We start from the raw sequence: 24,661 nt of genomic DNA, 5'->3' as shown, positions 1-24,661 counted from the left end.
AAGAAGTACTTGAGCAAAAGAATCCCTTTCCATTAAACAAGACTTGGGGAATGAAATCTTATTGGGACTTAGTGATGTAAAAAGACATTAAAAAATGACCCAGGATAAAGAGGGATGGAAAGCCTTGTTTGCTCCGTGAGTAGTCTTTAATGGCACAAGAAATATTTGGAGATGGAAGATTTTGTTGCCACCTGTCCCTATTTTACAAGGAAATGAGGAACGCGTTACAACAAAAGAAAAAGTCCTTCATCCCTTATTCAGAACTTTTATAGAGAGTTTCAGCCTAGTAAGGACCAGAGGGCTCTATTCAGTGAGTTACCATTTGCTTCAATCATGGGCAATTTACCAGAGATTACTTTGCAATATCTCTGAATAGCTGTAACATTCCAAAGAATGGAAATCAAATCATCTTTTCAGGACTCTATTTATAAGCTCTCCTGTGCTCCTCTCTGTCATGCTGTCAACTCATCCTGGTTTCAGCTGAATCTCGAAATAAAAAAAGATTCACAAGAGATCTTGCTTAGGTAAACCTACCCTAAAAGTCCTTTCCTGAGGGGATCTTAAGAAATTAAGATTGTGTGGTTTCTCCTTTGAGATTGTCCATTACAGAGATATGCCCATGGGATATAAATTAGGAAACACCAAACAAGCAGTGTCCAATAGTCAGGATTGGTACTACCTTGAACTTGAACACATAAGGTGATACAGTCACTCACACTGCAAGCATTTTGCAATGTTATTAAAGATGGCCCATTATTTGACAACTACCATTATCATTTCAAAATGTGTAATAATTATGTTTTAGAATTAAATAGTTAATGTTCAGTCCTGTTATCAACACAGCTACCTGAAGATTGTTTTCCACACTACAATATATAACATCAGTGCAACTTGAAATGGGATCAGAGAGTAGATTTCTTAGATGACATTAAATGGGAGTGGTAAGGCTTACCTCCTAATATTTCAAAATTATCTTCCCATCACATCTAGCCATTAGCTTCCATAACATTTTCTCCGTTGAGCTAAGGTTACAGTAGATAGTTTTTCTAATACTAATAATTGTATGAAACTCACAGGCTGATCATATTCTAAGCCAGGAATCTGCAGGATCTGTTTTTCACTATCATTCAGGCTGTAAATTGCTTCCATCTTGGACAAAAGTAGCAAATCATCTCACTTTGGTGTTTATGATCATTAATCATATGAAAGTAGTACCGCCAGCCTATTACTATGGTGGGTGATGTATAGCTTGTAGTAAAAAACAGACTCTGTCCTAAAATGCTTACAATAAAAATAGGCATTTATTAACACGTTTGTAGATAAGCTTTAGGAGCATACGAATGCAGTGTGGCTGCATGGTCACATGGGAAGTCCATCAGAAACATTATTTGCTCATAAATCTCCCTAGTCCTCAAACACAATCTTAGCTTTAGAAGTATATTTTCTTGTTACGCATCCAAGAACGATCTCATAAACTACACTACCATATTATGATAGCAATTTCACTTAAGAGTGTCTTTGAGAATTCACATTGTATGTTATTTCCAAATGTGTGTTATCTGGTACAAACAGTTGCTCAGGCTGTCTTGAATTTTTCATGGTTTTATGCATTCCACGCTACTTTCAAAATTGAAGCTATATTCACTTTTCTTGTGGATTTACAGTCCAAGCGTCCAGCAGCATGTGTGGATACTCCTTTCATTGCATGCGGGTAACACCCTCTTCATGAATGCTGATTCACCCAACATCTCCCATAAAACAATGACTCACTTTTCCATTGCACAGCTAACTTTCCAGAAACATCGGTTCCTTAAGCTATTTCTCCCTGTGTGGCATCCTACAAGGTTTAACATTCCTGCAAGGAGCATGTGGGAAAAGGACACTGTGCGGAGGAACGTGCTGTCTTTGTCAATGGAATTGCCAAGTACAGAATAACCAGATTCTGTTCTATTTTACAGCCCCTTTTCCCTCCCATTTTGTCCCAGCTCTGTACGCATACACTTACAAAGGCTTCAGGCAACAACTGCCATCTCAAGTTAAGGTCAATCAATATAGCTGATGTGTTGATGTTTAATTATAGGTAGCTGATGGTTTCCTCTGGCATGGGTTAACCTTGTTAAATATATGGTTTAAAAATATCTCTTCAAAATGAATTTTCTGCTTGTTTTTAGATACACTATGTGCACTGGTTCGTCTGTGACCTTGACGGGATGGGTGGTGACAGCTAAAACACTGCTTTACTTTGCCAACATTGAGATTCACTCCTACATTATAAAACAAGTGCAGGGGTTGTTACCGTCTTCCACACCAGTGCATCTGATCTCTCTTGACAAAGGGGGCATGAGATGGTTGCATTCATCTCATGAATACCCTGTTAGAGTTTTTTCAGCGAACTCAGTCTGGGCTGTTTTGCTTCTATTCACCACACAGTAAGAAAAGGACCATTTGCTTCTGTTCATCTCATGTACTATTTCTTGACAGAGAATAAGCTGTATGAAATGCACAGAGTCTAAAAGGATTGTAGTGACATCTTGATTGTAACAACACTCTAACTTGAAAATTTCCAGAAAATTTTTAAGAAAAACTGATTTTTTTACAATATACTGGAGTTGAAGACACAATAATATCTTCCTTAAGATTTTTCTTACTCCTATGCTTTGTCATAGTTTCAGTCCTGAGGGAGAACAGCTGTACTTAGAAGAGCTTTTAAGGAACCACTAAATTCACTGGAACACCGATTCCTATTGTAGTAGGTCAGCATGTCTCCAGCTGTAGTCTGATTTCCAGTAATAGGCCTAATCTTCTAAATCGATCTGTGATTGCAGTTGGGAAGCCTGCATCATTACACCAGGTAAGTCCAATCTTGCCTCTTTCCGTGCTTACCTTTGGGTCTATAAAATTTTTGCAGAAAGGGCCCTCAAGCAAGGGTTAAGCATATTACTGAACTTCTGTATTTAACGAAATGGAGCCAACGTACTTGCAAATTGAAATATTGAAAGAAATATGAAACAGTTCAGCACAGTTCAGCAGAACAACCTTCTGAAGTTTTACCTAGAGCTTTGCAAATTACTTAAGTTTTTCAACAGTGGTATGATATTCCTGTGAAAATTTGTGTGTGTGTGTATATATTTTAAAAAACTCACTTAATAGAATCAAGAAGTAACACTTGTAAAAAACAAGTGCCTTCTATCCAAAAATTTTGAAGTTATTTAAAACATTAAACAAAACTAGGAAGAATAGAATCTCAGAAATCTGTATTTTGAAAGATAAGACTCCATGTGTGTTACACCAAAACAAAAGGCAAATTTATTTACTGTTTTCCCTGAAGATTCATAGGCAAGAGCAGTAATTAGATCTCATCCAGTTAAAACTTAACGATTCATCCAAACTGCCTTCAAAAGGTTTAGTGCATTGTGATGTACATTACAAAGAGGAAGAAATTATCACTGTCACGGGTCAGATTTTACCTCTTTTACTCACCTTCACTGGACTCTGAGACTAAGCATCTTATTTCAATGTTTTTGAGAATGTGATTTTAATTGTTATGATTAAGGGATTGCAGAAACAGGTCCCACATGAAGACGACATTCAATGAAGTATTACCTTCGCTTTTAGAATTATCTTTGATCGCACTTGTAAATTCGCAGTGGATTTCCCATTAATTAATGTGAATTAGCTAGTTGTGGCTGTTCAATTTAGGTTAATTCTAAATGTTTTACACTGCATCGCTAATTATTGGGGGAAAAAAACCCAACAACTTATTAAAAAGCGTGCAGGTGCAAGCTGTGAATTGCAGGGAATCAGCTTTCGCTCCGCTCTGCTGGCTGCTCCGCCGGGGTGTTTGCTTTGGATAGCTCCTGGAACCACCGTCCCGAGGAGCGCGACTTCTGCAAGGGCCCGGCACCGCGCATCGCAGCTCGGCACGGAGCAGCGAGACTCGGCTGAACGCTCTTTGCCTCCCTGAGGATCCCCTCCCGTTTTCTAACGGACCCCCGGGAGCTCGGGGGCTCTGCTTTCCAACCACCACCCCGCTCTCTTGTACTCGGTGCGCGGCCTCTCGGCAGAGCTCCTTTGCAAATATGTCAACACTGGCCCTTAATTAGCCTGCCAGCGCGATGAGGCATTCCTCATCTCCAAAGCGTTCAGTCTGCGCGGGGCTGGAAAGACAAAGAGCCGGGGGCAGCTCCACGTCGGTGCTGCGAGCGCAGCCCGGCTGGGCCGGAGCGGAGGTGTGGGCGCAGCCGTCTGGCCGAGACACTGGGCCCATTCTCCGCTATTGTGGGCGCTCGCTGAATGCCGCTTTTTGTGCCTTGCCCGTGCGCATGCAGCCACATGAACTGTCTCTTTTGTTCTTCAGTCAGGAGGAGAAATCTGCCTTTGCAGTAAAACACGCTGGCCCCGCAGATCGAGGTTTATCGCCCCCTCAAAGGGCGACAGCAGCTGCGGCACTGCACCCGGTCCCTGCCCCGGCATTTCGCCCCCTGCCCTCAGAGGACGAGCCGCAGTGGTGCGAGCGGGCCCGGCTCGTTCGGGCGGGAAGCACCGGAACGCAAGTCCCGCCACCGCTTGCCTCTCCCCGGCAGGGCAGGGCAGGGCAGGGCAGGGCAGTCTCCGGGGAAGCTGCATCTCCACTGGCGACGGGGCACTGCTGGCCCCCGCTCTCCCCCCGCCCCGACATGGCGGCCGAAGCCCCGCCCCTCGGGTGGCGGGGGCGGAGCTCCTGCGCCCGCCCCCGCCTCGCCCGGTCCTGGCGGGGGCAGCGGGTGCCCCGGCCGTTGGCGGCCGCGCGTGCGTGGTGGGGCGCGGGACACTGAGGAGTTGGCGCGGCGGGGAGGCCGGTGCCGGGCTGCGCGCTGCCGGCGCTGCGGCGGCGGCCGGGTGAGTTGCTGCGGGGAGAGGCCGGGCCGGGGGAGCGCCTTCCGCCGAGCCGGCGCTCCCTCAGCTCCGACTGGGGCGTGAACTTTGCCTGGGGCCGTCTCCAGGGGGGGCGGCGGACTGAGCCTTCCCGCTGCCTCCGCCTGGCCGCTTCGCCCCGCTCCGCCCCGCTCTGCCGGCGGCCCTCGGTCCCGTCCTGCGTGGAGCGAGGCGTCAGCGTGAGGCATCCCTCGGCGCGGGCAGGGCGGGAGGGTCGTGGCCCGGCCCGGCCCGGCCCAGCCAGGCCCCTTTCGCGGGCACCGCGGAGTGTTACTTCTCCGCGTGCTGCCACGTTATTGTCTCATCGTCTCTAAAAATACCTCACTGGCTACCCTCCGCGTCGGGGGCATGGCGTGGGCTGCCGCTCAGGCAGCGCGTATTTTGGGCAACGGTTTTGGCAGGAGGCGCGGAGCGTCTGCTGCGTGTGCCGCTGCGCTACGCGGGCAGAGCCCAGCTCGTGTATCGGGAGCGCAGATGGGCTCAGGTGCTGGCAGCCCGGGGGGGGCAGGTTTCTTTCCAAAATGCACAGCCCTTCTAGCCAGCTGGAGAGGAATCGTTTATGCTGTGATTTTTACCTGAGCATATCAGTCACGTTCAGGCCATTAGGTTTGATGCTCATCTTGCTTTTAATTTGCACTTGCCATTTTTCTGTAGCTGCTTGTTTCTTTGTCACATGGTACAGTGCGGTTTTCGGTCATAATTTCCATGTGGTGATAGACTGCACTCTACTGTAAACAGTTTTCAAGTTGAGAAGTTTACTTTCTGCCAAAGTTAGTAAGAGAGGCTTTCGTGGGGAAGAGGGGGCTCTATGTGCTTGCTTGAATATTTCTGTCCTTCAGAGCAAAGAAAGCATCAAAGGTAGTTTCTGTTTTGTTTTTCTTGCATTAAAATAACTGGATGTGTGGGCTCAACAATATTGAGCACAAAAATATCTGCCGAAACTAGTGTGTCTAGTAACCGTGTAGGTGAGAGCTGCTGGTTTCAAAGGCCTGGCAGTGAAAGGCCAGCGCTGGGTAAGCGGCCTGTCCCCCGTGGAGCCGGTCACAGGGATGGAGCCTGGGGGGGGTAGAGAGCCCTTGAGGCGGGAGAAGCTGATCTGTGCCAGGAAAGGCCAGGAGTATCCTATCACAATTAACAGATGTAGCTGTGGTGGGCTGCTGGCAGGTTCAGCTTCTTCCTTTTTTTAAGTTTCCAGAGGTGGAAGTTCAGTTCTGTGCTATTTTTTATCACAGACACAAAAAATGTGTACCACAGCTCTTAATGTTTTACGTGACATCTAGGGATGTCTGTCGGAAGTTGACGGGAGAGGTTGATTGTGCTAGCTGGGTTGGCTTGCTGAGCTAAACTGCTTGCAGTGCAGTCTGATCGCTATCTCCTAATGGCTTTTTGGTCATAATAAGCATCAATATGCTGTATAGGCTGATTTCTTTATTTTGATATATTAACACAAACATTTCTTCTAAGTGTAATTGCTGTTGTACTTTAGAAGGAACAGCGACTTTCACAGCTGACCAGTTTTGAATACTATTCATGCACATTTGAGGCCAGCCTAATGTAGCAAAAGAATTAATTTGAAGAGCTGCTTCATTGGGTCTGTCTCTTTTTAACAGCTCTGATGACAAGTCACAGAGAATCAACAAAAGCAGATGGCTGGAGGTGGCTCTTGTTGCTTTGGGGAGTAGTCTATTGAGTAATGAAAGGTTAGAAGATAAGTGCATTAACGCAAAACAAAAAATTGCTTTGTGCTAAAGTGTGTTAAAACTTAATTTGGGAGAAGTTTGAAAAATTGTATTTTTTAAGCACTCTTAAATTCACTATACTTACTTGATACTGAAAGTTCATTTTTTCCCAGTGGAGGTACAAAGTTCCAAGTACAGTGATCAGATATGTTTATAAGGTCGTAATGTACCAGCACAGGCTTGCCCGATACATATCATGCTCTGGCAGAACATTTGTGGGGGAAAAAAAAAAAGACTGTACCACATCTTGTGTGACATGTCAAAGGTGTGCCAAGTATAATGTTTTGACCTAATGCATAATAGCATCAGTTAAATTGAAGGCTGCCTAAACTTTAAAACCTGTTATGGACATATTGACTGAATCTTTTTGGTCGTTATGGGGGTTTTCTGAAGGCTTATATACATTTAGACAGAACATGTCTCACAAGGATTTAACTTTCAAGATGAAAGAATACTGATATCAACCTCCTGAGGAACACGAACTAGTACTGAATAACTGAATGGAGTTTTTTTTGTTAGTGCTGCAGTGAATGTTGTTTCCCCCTAACCTCTCCATCTTGTTAAATTAAATGTCAAGGCCACTTAAAATTTATTTTAGTCTTGCTGTGCATACTACTTTTTCAGGAGTATGATGGCTGTCACTGCTTAGTTTGACACTTTCTAAAAACCATGCACAGTATCATGACTTAGTCCCAAACCTGCCAGGAGCAGAACATCATCTGTGTAATCTGTACCCAGCGGTCTTCAGGAATAACTCTTTAAACACAGTTGCAACTTAAAATTTCTGTTCTCCTGGGGGCTTGTCTAACTTTAGGGTGATTTTCTTTTTTTTTAAGAGTGTTTTTGGCAGTCTCTGGCTTTTTGTGGCTCTATAACTTTTTTCAGAGAGTTCAGAAGTGAGTGTAATGAGATCGGTATGGCATTCTTTGTTTCTTCTGACTCGACAGACTAATCCTGTAGTATATTTAGTACTTGCAAATCCAGGATTTTCTTTCCAGCTAAATGGTAGACCAGGAATGATAATTCACAGTTTCTAGGATGCTGCACCAATATGTTGAGGTGTAGTAGGAAGAGGAACCTGACAAATCTTGCACCTTTTGATAATGCACACTATTAAGGTGAAGGTCATTAGAATGCCTGCAGTGGCAGTGCAGTTTTTCTGCAACTGCCTCAGTGTTGTGAAAAATCAGGGTAGTTTAAATCATGCTGCTCAGAAAAGGAATGTGATTTTTTTTTTCCTCACTTAGCATAAGTATGGGCATGTATTTTCAATTCACATGATTATTGTGGAATTTATTTTGTACATTTATGAAAAAGTAATCTTCCTTTTTGAACGTCTGAAACCAATGCATGGTTCGTGTGTCATTAAATTAGAAACTGCAGGAAAACAAAGAACCATCTGGAGACTTGGTGGGGGGGAGGTTGAGGTTTCTGGTTAAATGTACTATCAACACAGGAGAAACTATAAAGAGTGTTTCAGCTACAAAAGGAGGCAAAGTGTGCTGGGCATTTTGTCTGATTGTTTGTTTGGTTTGGTTTTTTTTTTAACCATCATCTTTTCATAATTAGGTGAAGCACCAGAATGAGAGACATGGACAATATCAAAACTGTGAAGAAAGAATGGTAGGTGCCAGTTCTCCCCTCCCCCTTTTTCCTCTTCCTTTCCTATTGCTGTTTATGTGTCCTGTCATGACTTGTCAAACTTTATGTTAAATTTTAAAATTTTAAATTTTTTTTTCTGATCCACCTGCTACACATATACTGAAGTTTTAAAAAAAAAATATTGTTTTGCTAAAAGATTTTTCGCATAGCTGGAAGGTTTCCTAGATGCAAGAAGCTGCATAAATATTTTTATTTAAAATAGAAAGGCAGACTTACAAATTGCTAACTCACTGTGCATCTCTATATTTGATATGGACGTGTTTGGTTTTCCAGTTATGTTTCTGAGGTAAGGCATAGTGAATACCTAGATTAATGCTTCAAGTTTCTTTTGTTCTATTAGAAAACTAAAATGGGGACAGCATACTTTTGAAATGTCTTCTTTAATGTTGTTGAGTTTTTCTTTTGTTTAAAGATGTTAATCTGTAGGGATTCATAGTGTTGCATAGATGCACTGCAAACAATTCCTTTTTATGCAAATGTATCTAATTACCATTCAAGTAAGCATTGCTCCTCTTGAATTCAATGCAGAGTTTTATGTAAAACGGGATATTTTTCAAGAGCTGGGATTTTTTTTTTTCTGAATTGCTTAAAATAGATTTTTTCTAAATCTCCAATAGGAATAACTCCTGCAATGTTTACCAAAAGCTGCATAGTCCTCATACTGTGCAAAGAACCTAAACTGAAAGATGATAATTCATTCAGGTTGCATATTTCTGCATTTTGATTGGTGAAAATCTAACAAAACCAGCTGTCGCATATACAATGTTCTATACAAAGATGTGGTTGATGCGTCTTTTTTAATACTCTGGCAGTCTCCACAGTATTGAAGTCTTCTATTGTATTTCTTCAGTGTGCTCAAGTGGTGTTGAGTCACTCGTTCTTGAGTTTCTGTAGCGTACTTTCAAAGACAGTAATGGCGGTTCTGTGATGGTGCTGGGAATGGGGAGGTTCAAGTGGGCGTGGGGGAGTAAATCCTAGAGCAATTTTCTTGTATGTGGTTTTTAAAACTTACGGTAAAGGAAGTCACCCAAGCCTATATCACTGGCGTGCAGTTAAATGTTTGATGGTCTGAATTAGAAGTAGGAATCATCTAACTTGCATTCCTTGCTCTGATACCAAGTTTAGAAGCTTCTGCATAGATGAATTCACCTTTTCTGTTGTCATTCTTTAACTTGTGCTTCTGAAGTGCAAATAGTAGCCGTTCGAGATTCGTAAGAAGTTTCTAGAAAAGGCACAATGCAAAGTTGACCTAATGTTTTGTAACAACCAAGTAAGCTGGGTGCAGGGAAGCATGCCTTTTACACCTCTTAGTACTGAACTTCTGGGGTAACTATCTTCTAATGTGTTCTCTGAGGCATCATTTTTACTTATGTCTTTGTTCTGCAGGATGTGTAAATCAGGAACCAATGATCAGATTTTGCATGGTACAGAACAAAACTGTGACTACTTTGTAGATAACCTTTTTGAAGAAGCTCAGAAGGTTGGTGCTATATGTATGCCCCCAACTACAGTCAAAAACCAGGTAGGCAGTGAAGAAAAAATACTCATGTTTAACATAATAGCACTCCAGGAGTGCTCTGGAGAACAAATGCAAGAAGTCCAGCAGTCTTATCCAGCGCATCTGTAAATAAATGCACACAGAATTCAGACAGCAGTAGGAACAGTCTCCCATCTCTTAGTCAACCAGGCCTGTGCTTCTATGCTTCTGGCTCTTACTGTTTTATAGTGGTTTTAACGCTGGCATTGGCTAATGCACTTCTGCTTTATTAGTAAGGAGAGTGCGCTGATCATGAGGTGCAAGGAATGACAACTACTATTACATAAGAAGTTGTTTAAAGAGTTGTAGCTTTTTTAGGCAGAGGCATAGCTCAAATTTTTTTCATTTGTATAGTTGTGGTAGTAGTGGGATGCTTAGTATGGGTTTCCATCTCAGTGATTCTGTCCTTTTCATATTTTTCTGTTACTCCCCAAAGACTGGTAAGGGACTGGAGGAAAGGCCATGTAGAACAAAGATGTCAAGAAGAAATTTGAAGTGGGCATTACTGGAAATTATGTTCATGGATCCCCAACTGAGCTTGGGAGAAAGAGAGTGTCAGGAGCAATACCTTAAATTGCAGTTCTGAAATAGTGTTCCATGGCAGTACTTGTATCAATGTCTAAATGGGAAGTTAGCGTGGTATAATTAGACCATGTTAAACTTGCATACTGATTCACTGTAGAGGAACCTTCCCGTGATGAGAACTCCTTCCATTATGCATTGATGCCATGAGACGCAAGACTTTTTAAAGGAGTCTAGTCTTGCTGAGTGCTATGTACCTTTTTGACAGAATACCCAACCAAAAGAGAAGGAATTTCATTCAGCAGTTTGTACACGCTGTGTATTTATGTAGCAATCATCTTCTAACAAGTCAAACTGAAAAAAAACGAAAAAAAAAAGAAAAAAAAAAGAAAAAAGAAAAGAGAGAAAATTGTCAAGTACTATCAAGCCTAGTTCAAACTAATTTCCAGCTGAGGTGGATTCTGCATTTGTACATGCTTCATATACCTTACATATGGCCAAGTATCTGTCAAGGCAACATTATTTCAGGGATCAGACCTGGATGATCAAATTCTTCCTTAAATGACATGATGCATAAATACGAAAATGCAATCCCAAATATATCCATGTTAAAGTTGGAGAGATCTCAGTGAACAGTGTGAAGGCTACAAGTTGAAGTAGTGAATGTTCTCTGGCAAAGTTATTGAATTACTGAGAATTTATTTTTTCATTCCCCTAACACCAGGGTTTTGAATATACCCAGGAATTCAGGGGTAACATAAATGTATGACTGTCTGAAAGTAAATTTTCTGATGCTTGCTGCATTTCCTGAGTGAAAGGCTTCTGCATGCATTATCTCAATGCCTTACTTTCAGAAAATCCTCCTGAATGATCAGAACAAGGCTTTACCCTAATAAATCCCCAGCTGGACTATTCTGGTAGTTGGTGTTCCAACACCAGGCATGTGTGCTCTCAGATTAGCTCTTGAAGAGTTGCAGCTGGCTGGGATCTTCCAGCTCTTTTTTTCCTGCTGAATTGAAGGAGTGTTCTTGACCTAGGAAAGCAAAATGATTGGGGGAAGGTTTATTTCTAACCCTGATTGACACAAGATACTTAGAAATGTCACTTATGCCTTGCAGTTGCTCTGCCTGTTGGCACAGGGCTGAAACAGATTATAGTGAGCCTTCTCTCGGCATTTTTAGTCCATGCAGTGGATGATTTACAATCATAGTGTACTGTGGGTATACCAAACTGGTTTTACATCGGTGTTATAATGAGAATTGTAATTACTTTATAGGTTGATGTAATCATTAAACTTTGGAAAAATGGGTTTACAGTAAATGACGGTGAACTTAGGAGCTACACTGATGTTGCAAACCAGCAGTTCTTGGACTCCGTTAAGAAAGGGTAAGTTGAGTTCTGTGTTCTTAATGAGCCTGAGTTGATGTGCTTTGGATAGCACTTAGCTTATGCTCTATACATTTTTTTACATAGCTGCTTGGCTTTGCTGCACTGCAGTATCCCTGTGGGAGCGTAGGCCACTGCCTGTCTCAGTACCTGCAGTGCTAATGGCTGTTTTAACATCAACAGATTTAATATAGCTTTCAGTTGCAGTAGTCATACAGTTGCTGATGAAATAGATAAAAGTGAGTGTTGGTAGGGGGCACAGCAGGTGCAGAATGAAATAAAGAATAAATCAAAGTGCCCAGTGAGAGCTACTGATCAAATGGTACTTTGACTAATGAACTTAAGGCACAAGTCGTTGAGCATTTCTGTTTTTATGGTCTTTGTTTTTGTTTTATTGATGAACAGCCTTAAATGGGCACAGTTGCTCCATGTAATGTCAAGAAACTCTGATCAATCTTAAATTTCAGACATTTTTCCTTATACAAACTTGTGATTTCAGTCATTTGTGTGTATATAGCAATCTTACTTTTATCCCCCTGTTAAAAATTAGCATGCTATCCTGATTTCTGCTAGTGTTTGCAGTGTTGCCTTAAAAAAGCAGGTTGACCATACAAACCAATGTAATTTTGAGCCTTTAATTTGTAGTCTGTTTCCTCACCCCATACAAATGGAGAGGAGAATATAATTTTATGGAGAATATAATTTAATAACTCCTTTTCAAGTATGTGAAATTACTAAGACATTGTATTTTTTCTTTTCCATACTTTGCTAGGCCATCAAAAATACTAATTTTACACTACATTTCTCCTCTATGGCTGTCACCTGTGTTAGTTGTAATAGCAATTAACTGCATCGTTTAAAGCACTTTGCTTTCTTTGTGTGCATGCATCAAAAGTTTGCCACCTTTCTTCCTTTTGTTTGTGAAGATGCTAATTACAAGATGGTTCCTACATAATCGTTGATGGTAGAGAAGCACTTAGTACAGCTCCTGTGCCAGCTGAGCCCCACCACCCGAAAATGTAGTATCTGCATCAGAGCTCATAGACAAAGGCATTGTTGTGTTCTGCTTAATGCAAGTAAAGCATTACCGAAGTGATGTTACTGCACTAAAGAGTGTAGCTATTAGTGATGATGTAATTTTTAAAAGCTGAGATTTGTGTTTATTTGTAATTAAACACATTGTGTCTAACTCAGTTCTTTCTCTTTAAAAGCCAATTGTCTTTTTTTTCCTTCTTGTTTTACTATGGGGCTAAAATAATTGAACCTTCTGCAGCAATGTATGGCAATACTGAACTTCCTTCACATCATGTGCTTTAGAGTGGTAACTGCTGAGTAAATCTGAACATCATTCAACAACTTGCATAATAATGTCTCTTTTTAATTGTTCACTTTCTAGTTAATTTGCAGTTTAGGAACTTGGATTTGTTTGTATGTCATGCACTTAACGTAACTCTTAGTAAATACTTGTGAAATTTTGGTTTTTTTAAAGCATCATCCTTGAAAGGATAAACATATAACAGGTATTAATCATTAATCTATTTTGTATATTGAAAACAGTATAGTAGTTATTTTTCTGACATGTTTGGTTTTTTTTCTTAAGGGAACTGCCTTTTGAGCTACAAGAAGTTTTTGATAAGGAGGAGGTAGATGTGAAAGTGGAAGATAAAAAAGATAAGGTATATTTGTCATCAAAAAAGCCAATGTTTCATCCCTTTTCTGGACACGGTTACAGATTAGGAAGGTGAGTAGTCTGATGTGATCTGTGATTGAGTAACTGAAGGGTTACTATACCTATGGTAAAGGATCTTGTAAATCAGGTTGGAAGTGACCTCTGGAGTCCTCTAATCCAAGCTCCTGCTCAAAGCAGGGTCAGCTATGGGGACAGATGAGGTTGCTCAGGCTTTTATCCAGTTGGGCCTTGAAATCCTGCAAGAGTGGAAGCCGCACAGCCTGCTTTAGTGCTGGACTATCCTCATGGGAAAGAAATTTTTCCTTATATCCAGTCTGAAAGTCGCTTGTTTCAATTTATGTCTACCATGAAGAGCCTGGCTCCCTCCTACTGATGACCTCCTGTAGATCCTGGCAGGCTGCTGTTAGGTGTCCCCCCCAACACCATCTCTTCCACAGGCTGAACAAGCCCCTCTCCTTACAGGGCAACTGCTCCAGCCTGTGGCCATCTTGGTGGCCCTCCGTGGAACTTGCTGCAGTTTATCAACATCTTTCTTTTATTTTGGTACCAAATCTGAATGCAGTATTTAGGTGTGTCTAATGAGTGCTGCTAATTGGCTCCCACAATCTACTGGCTGTGTTCCTGTTAATACAGCCAGGATGCTATTGGCTTGCTTTGTTCAAGGTCTCAATATTAGCAGAACTGTTTCTAGCTGGAAGGCTGTCACTTCTATTGTGTGATTTAAGGGGAAAGAATCTCTTTTAAAGCTGTACGTGCAATACTTCGTGTGAGAAGAGGGGAGTATGACAATCCCATAAAGGGAAATGAAGAAGTAAGAGGTTATTTTGCATTCTCTTAAAATTCTTCAGTATTTAACTATGCATTTATTGCAGTAAGACATTTTAGCGTGTTACAGTGATCCTCTTTCCTTTACTCCATGAGTCTCTTGTGGTTGCAGAGTGTCAGCCACTAATGCCAATGCTAAAACTGGACTTGATTTAAAACCAAACAGTACTGTACTTTGGAAGGCTGTTGTAGAGAGGCAGGCCAGGAGTTCATGTATTTGATCCCTATGACTTTTGCTTACTCCAGCCAAATTATCTGCTTCACATATCCCTGTTGTACAAGTCTTACGTGCCTATAAAAGCAGACTTCAGCCTAGGGAACAGAACACATTCAGTGACCAGGAGCCTACAGGAAGCCTTCACAGGTGGGACTGCTTAGCGAGCTGCCGACTGGGGTTAGTAGACTGTGGTGAAACCTTAGGTGAACAGCTTGTTTTGATGAAGTGGAAAAGGCTTGCTGCTAAGGCCCAGTGCTTGTGCTGAGAGAAAGTGTGACCTGGGTAGGAACAGATGAGGCAGGGGAAGAAGATAATAATGTGCAGAGTAAGAGACTAATAACAGTAAAGGATGAGTGGTTCCAGGCTGCCTCAGAGAAGCAAGTATCTGTTTTATCAGTTTCATCTGTTTCTGTAGCACAGTCCATTCAGTTGCTACATGCTTGAGTAGATATGGTCAATAGGGAAAATCTTCCCTTGAGAGATGGATGAGATGCTGCAAGATTTGCTTTTGGTAGCACTGAAGTCCTGAGCAAACGAGGGTCAAGAACTTAACCTTATTTTATCTACAAGTAGACCTGTATATAGCAAAAGCAAAAAGATCTTCAGTGTGCTCAGTTTCTGCTGCTAACCAGTGCTAAATGGTAGGTTGTTCAGTTGCTTGTCGTGCTCTGTCATGCTTACAGCAGGTAATGATCTTCCCAATAGGTGAGTTAAGTTCTGGAAACATGTTATTCTGTGAATTTCGGTTGACTGGTGTTGTATACTGAGACATCCTATAACTTGCTCAGCATTTTTTTTCTTTATGGACTGGATAAAATGCCTTTTTTTTTTTTCCCCTACTCTTGCTGGTCTATTCAGTGCTATGCTATCGGAGCCTTTTTCTTTAAAGATGAGTAAATATTTTTGCTGATGTTGGAAACCTGAGCCCTAAGTGCTCTTACTCCATAAACTAATGCTCACTTCCTGATGTTAATAAATGTCCATTGCATGTGTATGATACTCTTTCAGCAGAAAAGCTTTGTGGCAAAATAGTAGTGCTGTCAGAGACCTGTAACAAGTTTTAAGCTATAGAACTCCCTTTCCACAGTTGCATTTGTGTGCTTAATCAGAGATGAGAGAGGCAAATGACAGAAGAGTTTACTTCAGCTTATGACCTAGCTAAACTTCTGCTTATCAAATAAACATTTTTTTTAATGGTCTGTAGATTTTCTGCCAGTGTTCCCAGATGGATGGATTATGTGGTGGATGAATCATTATGAATCGGTCTGTTGACTGGCTCATTAAAACACTTGTTTGGAGGAAAAATAGAGGAACTAGAAATTATGTGTTTGTTGATATAACTCAGATGAGCTTGATACTCTCCCTTTTTATTATACAGGAGAAACAAATGAGACTTACCAGACTTTTCCAATATACCTTATGAACCTGTATAACTAATGGATAGATTCTGTTTTATCTACCATCATTCAGCTGCATTTAATAGTTTGGGACTATAACAAGATTTGCAACCACACTTTTCTATTAAGCTTATCAGTGCATTTTAAAGACTGCCTCAGAAGCATGTTAATTAAACTATTGACTGAAATCCCTTGTAGCAAAGTGGACTTGCTCTATAAACTCATTAGGGTAAAACATTGTGTGTCAAGCTTCTTAACCATTAGTCAGAGTAAGGCATGATACTTAACTCTTGGGCTTTTTCTTTTCAGAAAATTGACAGGAGGCTCTTATGTCTCTTCGATCTTTAGTTTACATCTTCTTTTGATAATCTTATAAAAGGAATAAGCCTTTAAAAGGGGTGATAATACTTTGATATCAGGCTAGTAAGAGACTTAGATTCTTGATTTGTGGCTTTAGTCAAAGCTCCCACCACTAGATGGCTTTATGTGTCAATTCTACAAGAGCAAAGTTATTAAGTATAGAAATGCTTTAAATCTTGGTGAATATAGATCCTCTAACTTTCTCTTGCAGCTTAGCTTAACGTGTCGGCTTCAGTTTCACACATACTTGCTATTGAAAGAATCATCTCCAGTGCCTATCACAAATTCTGAGATGTGACCATGAGGGAAGTCAGTTTGAGAATGACACCAAAATCTGTATCTGTTTGAGACAGTTGTCTGAACTACAACTGTGACTGATGGGCTAAAATGCAGTTCAGCCCAGGCTAAACCAGAGGCCTGGCATGGTTGATACCTCTCCAGCGTCCGCTGTACTGGAGACAGCTAGCTCACGCATGAGTGCTTATACTTCAGTGTCTGAATCTGGAACTGAATACCACTGATCGAGTAGACGGCGAAAGCTGATCATTGCTGAACTGAAGTATGACTTGAACTTTTTTTTTGCTCTGCTCCCAAGACTGTTTAACATTATCTTGCTGGTGCTCAAGTTGTCTTTACCAGATCTGGAGGGCAATTAGGTTTATTTTGTATTGAGGTCAAGCATGAACAGAAGCTGAGTGTGGGACAAGTAAATCAGTGGAGGCAGGTGGGTGATAGTAAGTCACCTGTACTTGGAGTACCAGAATGTTTTACAGATGTGCCTCTTACAGATGTGCCTCTTGGAATCTGTTGGTGCCAAGTTCTTGTGCCCCAGCTGATTTCTGTGTAATGTGAACCAGTCAATTCTGTGCCTCTCATCTGCCTCCAATTGCAGTGAACATCTCTTATCACTCACTTGGGATTGAGATTCCTTGATTCTCATTCTTTTTGCAGAGTTTCAATGGAAAAAGTAAAAAGTGCCTCTACTGGCTGATAGCCTAGAAGTTAGGGCACTTAACTAGGCAGTGAGTAATAAGAGTTTTTGAAATACCTCAAACTAAGAAGGACTTGAGCCCAAAACTCTAACTTTATTAGCCTGAATACATTAAGTGATTAGCCATCTTTGTTTTAATAATAAATTGGCTGTGACTTTTCTGCTTTAGGATTAAACTAAGTCAGATACAAGACCATAAGGATGCAATGATGGGGTTTGTCCACGAAGCAGATGTAGTATTGTTAAGACTGTTATTCTATGGCCATTGGTTACTGACTTCTCTCTCAAGAAATAGTAACTCATCAGTTTTCTGTGAGAGAAAGCTTTTCTGCAAACCACCATGAAGTGTGCATGCAATCAGTGACCACAGCTGAGCCCAGAGAAGAAATGGTAACTCCTTAAATCACTGCTATTGTTTTGCAAGCAAACATCTGGTTATACTCACATGGGCTGACGATATGCCCATTGGATCAGGCCTTATGATGACTTAAACAGTACATGCTGAACAAGCTTAGTCCTGAAAGAAGCACTAAGCTCTAGACATTTCTTCAGAATAAAAATTTTTGCCAGTAATTTTTTTCTTTTTTAAGACCATGCACTTGGACTGAGGTCCCTGTATTCTGTCAAGTCATTTTATGGATCTTTGCCCTTATGGTAGGGTCAGCTGTTGAAAGTGCCTTAGAAAAAAAAACAAAATCCAAGTGCTGTGTGCATAAGCCTGGATTTTCACATTAAATCAGTTTCTCTGATAGATGAGTAATGCTTCTATGCTGAAATAGATGATGCTGGGGTCTAAATCAAGGCTAACAACATTCAGTTAAATTGAATTACTTTAATCGCATTATGGTGAAAATTAACACTGAGTATGCAAATTCAATACTCAAACCCTTAAAGTTTCACCTGTGTGATTAGAGTACAAAAAAATGCACGAAGAATCTTCAGAATGTTTAATCTCCTGCATATTCATATTTAATCCTTTGATATTTAAGTTCCCTTCTATCTTGTAAAAATGTTCAACATGAGCAAACTGAAATTCTTTAGCATGTTGAAGTCTTCAAGATCAAGTATTGGCATACAGCTAAAAAAAAAGCTGACATTTATATCAGTATTCCTATACTTGTTAAAAAAAGAAGTCATCAATGCACCCTGATACAGGACAGAAAGCTCCAGAAGCAGAGGTCTGGAAGGAGGTTCAAGCTTACATGTGTACACAGAACGCATAACCTCATACGGCTTTTCTTTTCAGCGCTACTCCAAGGATAATCTCTAAAGTAAGAGATGATCATCAAGGACCTAACAACAAAAGACGCCTGCCTTTAGTACCCTTAAATGATTTGGAGCCTATCACTAACATTCAGATCTGGTTAGCTGATGGGGAAAGGATAATTCAGAAATTCAATGTTTCTCACAGGTAAGATTTGTTTTAGCACTGTCATTATGTATGTGCCTGTGAACTATTTGTCCTATGCCTGTACGCGTGATAAGTCTCTAATTTCTGTGCATAATCTACCTCCTCAGTTCACTTAGCCTTGGACTGCTGTTCAGCTGTATCTAGAAAACCTCCTTTCAGATTTTGAGAAGTCTTTTAACTGACAAGAGAGGAGCATCAGAGGACTGAACTGATGTTAATAGTCAGCACATAACTGAGCATAAATGAAAATCTGAGGAAACTGTAGGAGTTCTTTGTAGGTTAGTGGAAGTTAAGGTGTATGTATTGCTTGTTACTAAAGGAAACAGCTTTTAAGATGACAGGTCTCACAAAGTGACTACATCTGGAGCAAACTGCTTGGTAAAAAGCCTGCTAGTCATTGAGCATAGACAGCACCACAGCTAGGAGCTGGAGGATGAGCCAGAGAAACCTCTAGGGAGGGCCAGAGTCAGTGCATGAGGCAGGGGAGGTTCATCACCAGCATGTCAACATGGGCAGAATAGAATGCATCCAATGTGTTTAATTCTTAATTAGTAAAATTTCCAGTTCCCAAAGAGGCTTATAAATGGGGATAACATCAGAAGGTGTCAACACAGCATATATATGCAGGAACTTTAAGAAAGTAGGATTAACTATTTAACGTTAAATTGTGGAACCACTGTCTTTAGAGACCTTTCTCAAATTTGTAATTTGAGAAATTACTCCAGTACTATACAGTCACATCATAGGGAAAGGATATGTTGCCTGTGCTTCTCTGTGAAGCAATTTAAAGTGATCATAAATTTAATAGAACCTAGGATGCTGTCAAGATAAACTGTGTATGTCTTTGTGGCTGGTCGGGGAAAAAAGCTCAGCAGTTGAAAGTTAATGACTGTAACTTTTCTTTAACTTGTACTAATTTATTCCTGTTAGTGGCCTGAGGTACGAACTGAAACACTGTTGCGATGTACTGCTGAAGGGTCAGTTGCTATTTTAATTATAAATACTCATTGGAGGGCTTAATATCTTAATTATTCCAGGTTTCACACATTTAAGTATATTTAGAAGCTTTTTGTCTTCATGGTAAATAGCAGTTTGAACAGCTGCTAAATGCTTTTGGAGGGAAAAAAAAAGTCTGAGATAAGCAGAACAACAGCCTTACTGATGTGATGCTTTTTTTGAAGTAGTTTGCAATGAATATTCCATCATAATATATCCTCTTGTCACAAGACCAGCATGTTTGTGCTGTATACAGAATTTGTGTATGACCTAATAAGGAATAGGGGGAAATCCTTTTAGAGTACATATCCTTAAACATTATGATTGCATGTATAGCACTCCTTTCAGTGGAGAAGCAGAAAAGTCAACTATTTGTTAGTTAAACTATAGGTAAATAACCTGTAGCGTATATATTGCAGTGCTGGGTAAGTTGATTACTTTTACCCTTTTGCAGATACAATGTGTATGTGCCACAGTAACCACTACTTTAGATATGACTTGATTACTGATGAAAGATTGAAGTTACAGCATTGGAGCAAAAGTGCAGGTAGCATTGTTATACTGCAGTATGGGGAATCGAGGAGACATGAGAGTGAAGCAACTAGCAGAGCAGTGCTGTAGGAATAGCACACATCGCTATGTCTTGAATCAAGTTGTGTCCCTTCTTGAGCAGTTGCTAAGTTACTGTGACCCTGGAGCATCGGGTAGGGAGCCTAGAAAGGAACTTGTTCATCCTAAAGCAGATAACTGGTGGCTAATTGCCCGAGTTGCTCTTGGGACCCAATGAACTTTGATAGAATGCATTTAGACACCTGTAAATGTCCAACCAAAAACTTATTCCTGCTTGAGGTTTTTCAGGCTCTAGGCTTACAAGACCAAGTACTGTCTCTTAATTGAGGCCTGCATGCACAGGATTAGATGGTGGCTATATCTGTCCTAGTAAGAATGGCTAAGGCATGAAAATTTGGTCATCTGTGCTGCTAAACTGTTAGGATGGCTTTCCCCCAAGCCAACTAGCACTTTCTCAAATAATACCTAGGCTTGGTTCAGATGTTAGCTCGGGTCATGGGCCATTCCTAGGAGGCAGTAAACCCCATGGGCTACCCTGTGCATGGGGGAGAGGAAGGATGAGATTAATAATTTGCCAGTAGCCAGTCTACCAGTTGGCCTCAGGATCAGAGAGTGGGCATTGACACTACGTTTATTTTACTGGTATAGATGTATCCTGTCATCTTCATTTTCTAATTAAATTGGTCAATCCTGATTCTTCCACAGCAAAACCTCTGTCTTGCTCACTTGTTGCAAGGCTCTTCACACATTAACAGGCAGCTTGAATCTGTAATGAATTCACTGCTGCACTTGCTTTGGTAGAAGGAGACTATATTTAGACCTAGTTAATTCATAAGCTATCCAGACAGTTTTTGCAAACCCTTTTCCTTTATTATTATTATGGCTCTGCTACATGTACCACACGCTGGAGGCATCTTTATTCTAGCTCTTGGCTACAGAAACCTCAGGTAAGAGCTCCACCAGCTGGTTAAGAAATGGTAGGCTTGTATAACTACCATCTGAGCCATAGTGAAGTATTTGAATGCTCAGAATAAGATACTCATCCTTTTTCCCTTGGGACTGCTCTCAGAGCATGCCAAACCTTGGTCCTTGCCTCCCAAGTGGATCAGGCACTTCAGGATACTACCCCATCTATATTCCGCCACTTCTATGCCATCAGCTATTACATGAAGTGGGGGTGTCATTCTTCTTTTGTGGTGGCTGTGTGTGTTGTGCATATGGTCTGTGTTGGGATTGGAGTGCTCTAATGCTAAGTTTTCTTTTTTTCTTCTCAGAATAAGCCATGTCAGAGACTTCATAACAAAGTATCAAGGATCAGAGGGAAGTGTTCCCTTCACACTGACTACTTCGCTGCCGTTTCGAGAGCTGCGAGACGAGACACTCACACTAGAGGAAGCAAAGTTGCAAAATGCTGTTGTTGTTCAGAGACTCCGGAAAACAACCGAACCTTTCAGACTCTTAGTGATAAAAGCACCTGACAATGACTATAAAACTGCTGCTACACCTAATGGACAGCTCAAGAATGAGCAAAAAAACGCTATCAAAAGTACAAGATCAAATTAGCTTTTAATTGGCCAAAAACTACATACAGGTGGAACTAGACAAAACCAAAAATGTAACCAGCAATATCTGGATGCACTCTCATCCTCACGTACTGTGCTCTTAGAGAGCAAAATGTGTGCTGTGCTATCATCTGGTATAACAGAAGTATTTTCAGCTAACTTTGGTGGTCAGAGCTTGGCTATATAACCTAGCAGAGGTAACTGTACAACAGGTCATCCTTAGAATTTCCTTAGGTAGAAAGCTTCTTAGTTCTTTAATGAGTATATTTAGGTGGAACAGTTCTCCGAGACTTAATTACTACTGATAGCACCTTTTAAGGAAAAATAGTATTTATTTTTGCACTTTGGACTAAAGTGAAACTGTACTGATTGGTTTCACTTACATTACGGTGTAAGCTGCTGCAGTTTGCATTCTTCTTACAGTAACTTTTAGGCAATAGATGCTGCCGGGAAGCTCACATTTGAACTCCTAACTAACTTGAAAATCTTCAATATCAGTATCTTCAAGATTTAACTTTTATCACAAGATCTGCAGTGTAATGTTCTATCAAGTCTTCACATGGTGGTAGGTGCATGTGTGAGAAGATAGAAATGAGGTAGTCTGGTGCATACTGCATATGAAGTGCCTCAAAGTAAGCTCTGAAGGAATTGTTATTACCAATGGTTGAAGTGTTTTCTGCCCCTCTTGTGCTGCTATGGGTGTCTTACAGATAGGGTGATGTTAAACTACCTAGCTCATTAGGACAGAGATCCACTTTTATCCTTGTCACACAAAATCTTCAGCTTTTCTGGAGATTACCATACAGGAATAGTGGCTTAGAGGGACACAGTTGGTTTTGTACGATGTATCTGCCTCTGTCCCGAACTGGCCAGCTGATTGAGACAAGTTGTTGCCAAGTTTTCAAAGATGTTGAAAATCCCTATTTGAAAACTGAGGTTTCTTCCCCCCCTCTGCCCCATTTCCATCCAAATCTTTTATTTTGGTGTTCTTGTACTCAAGGCATAAAATTTGTAGCCAACTATTCCATGTTTTGCTAAAGGAGAAATCAACATAAAGACTAAATATTTTGTACTGTGTTTCCTAAGTAGCATGTGGGTTTGTGAACGGAACTAGAGTCTCTACGTAAGACTTATCCTGGGGCCTTCAATGAGTGCTGGCTAGTTTGTGCTACCTACGCAAATGGATGATTGTTGGGGTTGTACTTCTTTTGCATGGTTAAATGAAAGATGGGTTTGGGATTTCCTGGTGGTGGTCTAAATAGAAAATGATGTAATTGGAGGGACTTGAATTCTATCTAAAAGTCGCGTTACTTCAAACTAGGGATGGGTTTACTTCATTTACATCCATAGGGTTGTAAAACTGTTTTGTTTCAGCATCTTTCCTGGTATGTTTGAGGGCAGTGAAATGAAAGTCAACTGCACAAATATCTATTCAATGTATTCGGAAAGCAAATCTCTGAAAACTATGCAGTTAACTGTTTTCAGTGCTGTAAACTTGATGTGCTACTGTGTCATTCAGGTTTATGCATCAAATAATACAACTAAATTTTCTTTGCTCTAGCACTGACTCCCCTGCTACGTGAAAAGCCTACCAGATCTCTAGTAGTAAGAAGAAATGTGCAGACAAATCCACTAGTAAAATTGAAGAGACAGGTCACCTACGACACAGATTCAACCTTCAGTTTGCAGAGCTTCCTGAACAGTGAATTTTATTAACCAGTGCTTTTGAATTTGTCTTAATGTAAAACTAAATATTAGAAAACCACACACTCTTGATTGTAAGCTCAAGTGTTCTTATCTAAAAGGTGCATGACATGTCAAAGTAGCAGTATACTACTCCTGCATTTGCAATATAGAAATTCAAAGAAATAATTAGTGTAAAATTGATTGAAATTGAAGGGGGGGGATCAAATTTTAAGGTAGGTAAATCCATTTTGCTTGTTATCAAAAGATCATGTTTTTGGAAAGGAGCACTAAGTATTTAGTATTTCAACATTGATTCATGTCTGCTAACAGTATTTTAAGAGACTGGATACCTTGATTCTGTCTGGCTATGTATTGTTCTTTACTGAAATCAGCTGTTTCTGGCTACAGCTTTGGTGTACTTGAGTGTGTATTTGCAGTTTGAGTGTATCATGATCTTAATTACAAAATGAGGGCAAATCTTTAAGAAGTCAAGAGTGATGCTGACTGCAGTAATCCCATGTTAGACTAGAAAGTGCCTTTAAAAAAAGGCAACAAATGTCATTGGATAACTTAATTTCCTAATTTGGAGAAAATCTTTGGAATGAATACCGGGCTTTCCTAAATCTAATTGGTTTCGGTCAGTTTGTAAAGACTGATTAGCTACCTGTAGTGTCTGTAGCCTAATCTCTTGCTCAGCGCTGTAGACGGCTATTGTGCTTTGGTCAAACAACAGTAAAACTAGCTTGATCAATGCTTGAGTTTGTGAAACACACAAACACTATCAGTTATACATTGTGTCTTCACAAGCCTTCACTGTTTTGAGTAAAGCCTGTGCATTAACATAATTTACAGCAAAATTGAAATATCTTAGAAAAGAACAAAGAAAGGAAATGTTTTCTGTAGTTTTTTCCTTTGCGAAGAAACATTCAAGTGCAGGTGACAAAGATTTAATGTGTTACGACAATGTTGGGTGAAGAGAAAATGAAGAACCTAAATGTGTAATTTGAATGTTACATGCATACCTTGTATCTAGCTTGGTATTTTAGAACAAATGACGTGTTGGGGCTAAAGGACTGAGCAATCCACCTCTGTTTTGAAGCCCATCTGGCCTCAGTCTTTAGGGACCCCTTGGAGCCTAAAAGCTTCAGAGAGTTTTCAACAAGGCCTATTAAGGCCACAATTTGTTTTGCGTTGAA

General features: G+C 40.6%; 1 protein-coding gene across 2 annotated transcripts; it reads left to right on the top strand.

Moving 5' to 3' along the window:
* Positions 1 to 4,742: 4,742 nt before the first annotated feature.
* On the top strand, positions 4,743 to 24,088 carry UBXN2A (UBX domain protein 2A). 2 transcript variants are annotated; one of them, XM_075144961.1, is made up of 7 exons: positions 4,743 to 4,878; positions 8,223 to 8,276; positions 9,702 to 9,837; positions 11,651 to 11,760; positions 13,361 to 13,501; positions 18,487 to 18,651; positions 21,492 to 24,088. In XM_075144961.1, the coding sequence occupies exons 2-7, from the start codon at positions 8,236 to 8,238 to the stop codon at positions 21,778 to 21,780; spliced, it is 882 nt and encodes a 293-aa protein (XP_075001062.1). In that variant the 5' UTR covers positions 4,743 to 4,878; positions 8,223 to 8,235; the 3' UTR covers positions 21,781 to 24,088. The 2 variants fall into 2 exon arrangements, with proteins under 2 accessions (XP_075001062.1, XP_075001063.1); XM_075144962.1 differs by having other exon boundaries at positions 4,770 to 4,878; positions 9,702 to 9,795.
* Positions 24,089 to 24,661: the final 573 nt, after the last annotated feature.

Source organism: Calonectris borealis, chromosome 3, assembly GCF_964195595.1.
Source record: "Calonectris borealis chromosome 3, bCalBor7.hap1.2, whole genome shotgun sequence".
NCBI lineage: Eukaryota > Metazoa > Chordata > Aves > Procellariiformes > Procellariidae > Calonectris > Calonectris borealis.
Note: the sequence above shows the minus strand (reverse complement) of the source record. Positions and strands in the feature narration are given on the sequence as shown.